At 43.8% G+C, this 7,303-nt stretch overlaps 1 protein-coding gene across 1 annotated transcript; it reads right to left on the bottom strand.

Moving 5' to 3' along the window:
* si:dkeyp-68b7.7 (zinc finger and SCAN domain-containing protein 20) lies at positions 1–6,988 on the bottom strand. Its single transcript, XM_060905360.1, has 2 exons — positions 6,599–6,988; positions 1–1,204 (listed from the first exon to the last, which is right to left on the bottom strand). The coding sequence occupies exons 1-2, from the start codon at positions 6,846–6,848 to the stop codon at positions 273–275; spliced, it is 1,182 nt and encodes a 393-aa protein (XP_060761343.1). The 5' UTR covers positions 6,849–6,988; the 3' UTR covers positions 1–272.
* Positions 6,989–7,303: the final 315 nt, after the last annotated feature.

The raw sequence follows: 7,303 nt of genomic DNA, 5'->3' as shown, positions 1-7,303 counted from the left end.
TTGTCTTAGATATGATTTATTTTTATATACTGTTGTTTTTTAAACATATACAGTATAATATCCATTTGAAACAGATAATAAAAATACATGAAGATCCAGCTCAAAATCCAAATATAGGGAAAAGATTAAAATTGAGTTGTGGGCATGGTTTAAAAAAAACAAACAAAACACTGTACCAAGTCAGCCACTGGAGGACGCCATTTCATCAGCAAGATCTATGGCAAGTCTGTGGTGGTCTACATGACAGAAACTCAAGATGGTAAAAGGTTTCTTTACCACCCTTGTGCACTGTGTAGGCGTACATGCCTGAGGCAGTTATCCTGCCTTGAAAACATCTTGCCACAGAGTTGACAGTGGTATGGCTTCTCACCCGTGTGTATTCGCTTGTGTGTGATCAGTCTCATTCTCTGGGTAAAGCCTTTACCGCATTCCTCGCAACGAAAGGGCTTCGACCCGACATGGCTGGCCTGTGAGTTTTGCCGCGCAGGAAGCATGTCCGACATTGAGAAAGTACTAGCGGATAAATGCGCATGTGAGCGCGGCACTGCACTGAACGAGTGTCTGTGCTTGTTACTGTTTAATGTCCTCGGTGCTTTGACGAGACCCAGATTGTCTCTAATCGGTCCATATTCAGAATCTTTTCCAACGCTGCCCTCAAAATGCATTTCTGTGTCAATCTCGACATGCGTGGTACCAAACAAATTGACATGTTTATTGGATGTGTTGTCAGGGTGCAAGTTCAAAGGATCCTTCATCACCTGGGCCAGACACTGATCTGTATGCATCTGTTCATACTGCTCTAACCCGATACAGCCATCAGGAACGGAGAACTCATTTGCTGCATTGTCTTCTACGGACGGCCACAGGTGTGCGTCTCTCGGGGCTGTTTTGTGCTCAGAGCTCACGTTTGGATCTGCCATGCTGTAATCTGCTCTTGGAAGGCTCAGCTCCTGATCCACAAGCTCTTCCACCTGCTCAATTTTCATTTCAAATTCCAGGTTGCTGAACTCGTCTTCATCACACCTCGGATCTCTTTGCTTCAGCGCTCCTGGTGGAGCTCTGGGCTCTTTTGCGTTGCGTTGCGAAAATGCTAATGTTTTCCCAGGAAGCTGTGGTTTTTCTTCTTTGAGCTCTTGCTCTGAACTCACTCGGAATGTTTCCGCATGGTTCCCGGATAGTGATTCTTTTCTGCATGCCAGCAAATCTGTCAGATAAATAAAGAATTTTTGTAAAATAAGAACTAATAGGCGCAGATGTAGGTGCATCACAGTGAAACTCTTTAAATAATGAACTGGAGAAAAAAAATTATTTGAAACAGTCTTGCTCAAACTCGACAGACAGGTCACTTCAGGATAATGTGTTCGTTTCTCTCGCAAAATCCATCAAAAAAAGAAAGATATCCTAATCATAAAGCATGTTAGACTACACGATGTGTAATAATAAATACCCTGATACGACAGCACATCCTGAAGTGGTTTATTTCTTACAGACACGCTATATGGTCAAAAGTTTGTGGACACCCAACCATCACACCTCTGCGATTTCTGAGCAAACTCTTCCAGATTTTGTCCCACTCTCCTCTTAGAAATCACATCCATTCTTCTGGGAAGGCATTTCACTAGATTCTGGAGTGTGACTGTAGGGATTTGTGCCCAATCAACCATGAGTGACATCAGGTAGGTACTGATGTCAGGTAAAGCTGGGCAGACACTGTGCGATTTTTTCAATCGCGGTATTTAGCTGCTGCTCACACTGTACGAGTGAATCGCAGGGGTAAACAGCACGCAGCTTACGATTCCTGTTCTCACACTATACGATCCGATGCTCGGATGCGATCTGACTGCTCACACTGTACTTCCATACTTCCAGATTCTTGTATCCGGAACTGCAACGTGATATAGTGTTGTGACGTTCGCGAACGAACCAATTCTTTTGAACGGCTCCTAGGCATGAACGATGAGAACCGAGTCTCGAGCTGGGGGAGCCGTTCTTTCTGTCGTTCTTTTTCTGTACTGCGTTTCAGATAGTTTATAATGTTGTGCGATATTAATGATAATATTGTGGGAAAACTACTTTGCACGGACGTTCATTTAATTTATTCTATCGTCATTTTGTTTGTTCCATTTTTGTGCATTTTATTTATTTATCTGTTTTGTATCTCAGACTTAAATATTTTTGTAAAAAGTGTTTTTCTATAAAATATTCTTGCGTTCTTGATAACTGTTCTTGAGTGGGTTCTTTTTTTTTTTTTTTTTTACAGAAAAGCCGTTCTGCATGGACCTTCATTGAAGCCCTCATTGTTTTTTAATGGTTATTTATGAGCGTTTAGGGGTTACAATAATGTAAGTCTAGGTTGCTTTATATAAAAGGTATGTCCAGAAATATTGATGTCACTGTCTAAGCAGAGGGATCTGGCTTCTTTAGACGCTGTCTTCTTAAAACTGAATAAATATTTTTAAAAAAGAGCCAAATGAGCCAGTCTTTTGAACGGCTCTTTTCAAAGAACGGATCACAAAGATGCGGATCCCATCAAAGAGCCATAAATCCCATCTCTAAACGTGAAGAAGAAGAGGAGACCGGAAGTGCTGCTCAGTGTTTGTTTTCTCTTCCGTATCTGTGTTCGCGCATGTGCAGTGTGACAGGTTGAGGTAAATCGGCTCGTGACACTGCTTCAACAGTGCGATAGCCTCACGAGGGGCGACCAGGATTTCAAACATGTTTGATTTTCATCCGATCGATCGGGAGGAGGTCGTGAGGTGTTAATCGCTTGTCGTTACCCCATGTATACTACACGATCCGAGACGCACGATTGAGCCAAAAATCGGCCCGATCTCCAAAATAGTCGCACGAGTGAAAATCGTGTCAAAATCGGGCCAAAAATCGCACAGTGTCTGCCCAGCCTAAGGAGTCCTGAGGCACAGTCAGAGTTCCTCATCATCCTTTGACCACGGGGGTGGGCGAGATTCCCATGACTAACTCTCTCCAGACACAGCAGCCCTGTATCGCTGAACCCTGGTCTTCAATATCGATGCCCGAGTCTCTGGCAATGGTGTGTGGGTATGGTAACTTTCTGGATACAACTTTGCCAGAAGGGTGCCATAGAAAGAGAGAGGAAATTATTTCGCCTATGGCACGATGGTAACGGCCAGCAAACTGTAGACGCTTTTGCTTAAAGCATATACGCAGAACCATAGCCTCACTTTCGTTTATAAATGCCTTGAGGCCTCAAGAATGGCACAGGAATAGTTTTAAGCGTTAACAAATCTAATAGTAATTTTTACAGTTAAAGTGATTCATATAGGTAGTGGTCTGAGGGAAAGATGTTGACGTCCGTAACATCACAGCAGAAAGTCTATCGGTCTCATCACCATTTCCACTATACTAAAACACAGAGCTGACTGCAACTCCGATCCTCCATTTTGAGCTAATTTATCGCCATGCCACGTAAATGTGCCAGCAACACGACACAAGGTGGATTTACGTTGCATTCATGGCCCAAGAATGTTCAAACTGCAAAGATTTGGATGCATTTTGCGAGAAGTTCACAGGCACGTTGGGCGCCTATGAAGTGGTCTCTCCTCTGCTCTGCACATTTTACTGAAGACTCGTACGAGACCTCTGATCTGTTGATGACCGTTGGCTATAAGCCCGTACTGAAAGAGGGTGCAGTATCAACAATTAAAGAAAACTACAAGAAAAGGAAAGCATTTATTTTATAAAAGGAAAGCAAGTTCAGTTGCACCAGTTCTCCTGGAGCGTGAGCTGAAGGTTGTTGGTAAAACCCGGGACGGGACATATCGCTCGGCCAGTGACCTCCCCGTGGTTGTTGCTAAAACCAGTGACGTTCCATTCCGTCCTGGGTTTTAGTAATTGCCTGAGCCGAGCAATAATGGCGGAGTACTCAGTATGGAGAAAATCGGGAATGAGTGGAGCAGCCATCTGATTTCTTCACTGGATATTACTGCTCTCTCACCCTCACGTGGAAGAAGCGAATGAACGGAGAACTGAACGAACAACTGAAAGTCAGATTGTTTCAAAACAATCGGCCACGAGATCGGCCTTCAAGAAGCGAGAACACAGACGGGTAAGCTCCGACTCTCATTTGGATATATAAGAAAAAAAAAAAGCAAAACTTTGTTTACCTGCATTTAAGATTAATACATGTAACTTGTATTGTGTGTTTAAGTTACCGGTATAAGATTATTTAATTTGCTTCAGAATGTGATTGGCTCAGTTCATCTGATTATTTAATCAGCCTTTTACGTTTTATCAGTGAAAATGCATGCATGTACACGTATGTTGCACAAGTTATAACACCTAGCCTGTTTTAATGAGTCAACTCACAATCAATGAAGTCAAATCAGTCTTAGCTGAGCAAGCTGGTAACGGTATTTCTTACTTTCACCATAAATTTTTATTTATATGACTTTGGTCTATAGCTGTCAAAGGCCTCGGCCTTAAAACCGGTTCCCGCTGTGACGTCACGCACTCAGGGCTGGCTGGCTCAGCGGGGCTGCTCGAATGCCAACTTTGTGGTCGATTTTAACTCTCAATTTTTTTTTTATTCCTATTTATGCAGCATACAAGAGTCAAGGACGGAGATACTATCCACTCAGAAATTTATTTAAAAATAAAGGTTCTGCATAAGGTTCAAGCCCAGTGGCCGGCAAAGTTTGCATGTTCTCGCCATGTCTGCGTGGGTTTCCTCCGGTTTCCCCCACAGTCCAAAGACATGCAGATTAGGTTAATTGGTAGCTCTAATGCCGCTTTTCCACTACCAACGCGGCTGAGTCGGGCTGAGCCGTGCCGTGCTGAATCGAGCTGAGTGGGGCTGTTGGAGTTGCATTTCGACTACAACCGCGCTGAACCGTGCTGGCTGGAAGTGGGTGGACACATTGGGTGGAGTTAGCGAAAGTGGGTGGACGTCACGTGATATCGTTAGGCGGCACAAACAGTGACATCAGTGACCTTTTAAGCGGTAGTCTCACGACCCGGATAGTAAACAATAAACATGGAGGACATGGAGTCGTTAGTGTTGCTGGTCTTGGTGCTGTGGCTTGTTGTCACCGACAACGCCAACAGATACTGGCAAGAGCGTATAGATGAGGCGAGGCGCATAAGGCTTCAGAAATTCTCGTAATTCGTAATTCTTCTTCTTCCGGGTTTACGGTGTTTACAGATCCCAGCGTGCTCGCGGGGCGTGTGTGGGCATGTGAGGACACGCCTCCTCACCAATCAGTGCACAGGTGAGTGTCTCCTCACACCCCTAGCCCCACTCGGCTCGGTTTGGCTCGCTTCAGCCCTACTCCAAAACCGTGTGAGTTTTGGGTGCTGAGTAGGGCTGAAGCGAGCCGAGTCGTGCTGTTCTGAGGTAGTCGAAACGCGAGCCGTGTCGGGCTGAAGTGAGCTGATAAAGGGTAGTGGAAAAGGGCCATAAATTGACCGTCGGTGTGAATGGTCATGTATGTCAGCCCTGCGATGACCTGGCGACTTGTCCAGGGTGTACGCCACCTCTCGCCCATCTTGCCTGCAACCCTGTAGGACAGGATAAGCGGCTACAGATAATGAATGGATGGGTTCCGCGTATCTCCTTTAAGCTTCGGATTTAAGATTCTCAAGGTAATCGGCTGTATATTTGGAGTTCCAGTTCATCCCAAAGGCGTTCAGCGGGGTTGAGGTCAGAACTCTGTGCAAAACGTTCGAGTTCTTCGACACAAACCAGAGCTTGCTTTGTGCACCGGAGCATTGTCGCACGCTGGAACAGGTTTGGGCACCTTAGTTCTAGTGAAGGGAAAATGTCACGAGACAGTTATGTGCTTTGAGCTGTGTGGCAACAGTTTGGGGACATACGGATGTGATGCTCAGGTATTCACAAACCTTTGACCCCACAGGGTTGAGTGCAACCATGACGTCATGTCGCTTGTCCCTGAAACCAACCAAACAGGCTTCCTCCCCCCCACACAAAAAACTTGTAAGAGATTGAGGTTAAACGAGTTTAGTTAGGATTACGTAATAAACCTGGTTTTGTCATAGAATAGCCCTGAGATATGACAGCTCGAGACCTACACTACCGTTCAAAAGTTTGGGGTCACTTTGAAATGTCCTTATTTTTGAAAGAAAAGCACTGTTCTTTTCAATGAAGATCACTTTAAACTAATCAGAAATCCACTCTATACATTGCTAATGTGGTAAATGACTATTCTAGCTGCAAATGTGTGGTTTTTGGTGCAATATCTCCATAGGTGTATAGAGGCCCATTTCCAGCAACTCTCACTCCAGTGTTCTAATGGTACAATGTGTTTGCTCATTGCCTCAGAAGGCTAATGGATGATTAGAAAACCCTTGTACAATCATGTTAGCACAGCTGAAAACAGTTGAGCTCTTTAGAGAAGCTATAAAACTGACCTTCCTTTGAGCAGATTGAGTTTCTGGAGCATCACATTTGCGGGAGCTCGAAATAGCCAGAAAAATGTCTTGACTATATTTTCTATTCGTTTTACAACTTATGGTGGTAAATAAAAGTGTGACTTTTCATGGAAAACACAAAATTGTCTGGGTGACCCCAAACTTTTGAACAGTAGTGGAAACAAACACTGACCTGGAGCTAGCATCTCGACCTGAACACCGACTGAACACCTGGCGAACACGGTAGCCTGCATTTTCTTCAGCTCTTTCTCGGTGACCTGTAGCCGTTTCTTCAGTCCCTCAATCTCATCCTCCCTCCGTTTCATTTCGCGGTGATACACAGCGCTGTCATCCTGAATAAGCTGGCTAATCTCCGCCACTGCTGCTTTCGTTAGCACATCCAATATGGCGGTGATCCGCGTCTGCAACACCGCAGCAGCCATTTCCGTTCCGGATAACACACTTTAACAACACGCTGTCGAACTACTGAAGCAAAATTAACATCCGGTAAATCTGTAATTGTAAAATTAAGCTTAAGTTCGACAAGGAAGTAATAGGTAAGGCGAGACAGTCACAACTTCCTGAGGTCACTTCCGGTTTAAAAAAAATAGCATGAAAACCCCTGTCAAGATACAGGACTGGATTTACAACAACAAACAACTATCCGAGTTTATCTATACTATACTACTATTAATAATAATAGTTATATTTATTATTGTATAGTAGAATAAAATATACAGTGGAGGAAATAATTATTTGATCCCTTGCAAGCTAAAAATCACATTTAACACTTATCTTCAATATCAAAAGGCTTGACTAAATAAACTTGGTTGTTTATTGTAGCCCTGTGATAGCTCTATTTACCATGCAAAAAAAAAAAAAAAAAAAAAACTTGGTG

Source organism: Neoarius graeffei, chromosome 23 (assembly GCF_027579695.1).
Source record: "Neoarius graeffei isolate fNeoGra1 chromosome 23, fNeoGra1.pri, whole genome shotgun sequence".
In the NCBI taxonomy this organism is placed as follows: Eukaryota; Metazoa; Chordata; class Actinopteri; order Siluriformes; family Ariidae; genus Neoarius; species Neoarius graeffei.
Note: the sequence above shows the minus strand (reverse complement) of the source record. Positions and strands in the feature narration are given on the sequence as shown.

Coding starts and splice junctions, on each gene's coding strand:
- si:dkeyp-68b7.7 (XM_060905360.1), bottom strand. CDS start 6,848: ATGGCTGCTGCGGTGTTGCAGACGCGGATCACCGCCATATTGGATGTG. Junction 1,205..6,598: donor GGTCGAGATGCTAGCTCCAG/GTCAGTGTTTGT, acceptor TTTATCTGACAG/ATTTGCTGGCATGCAGAAAA.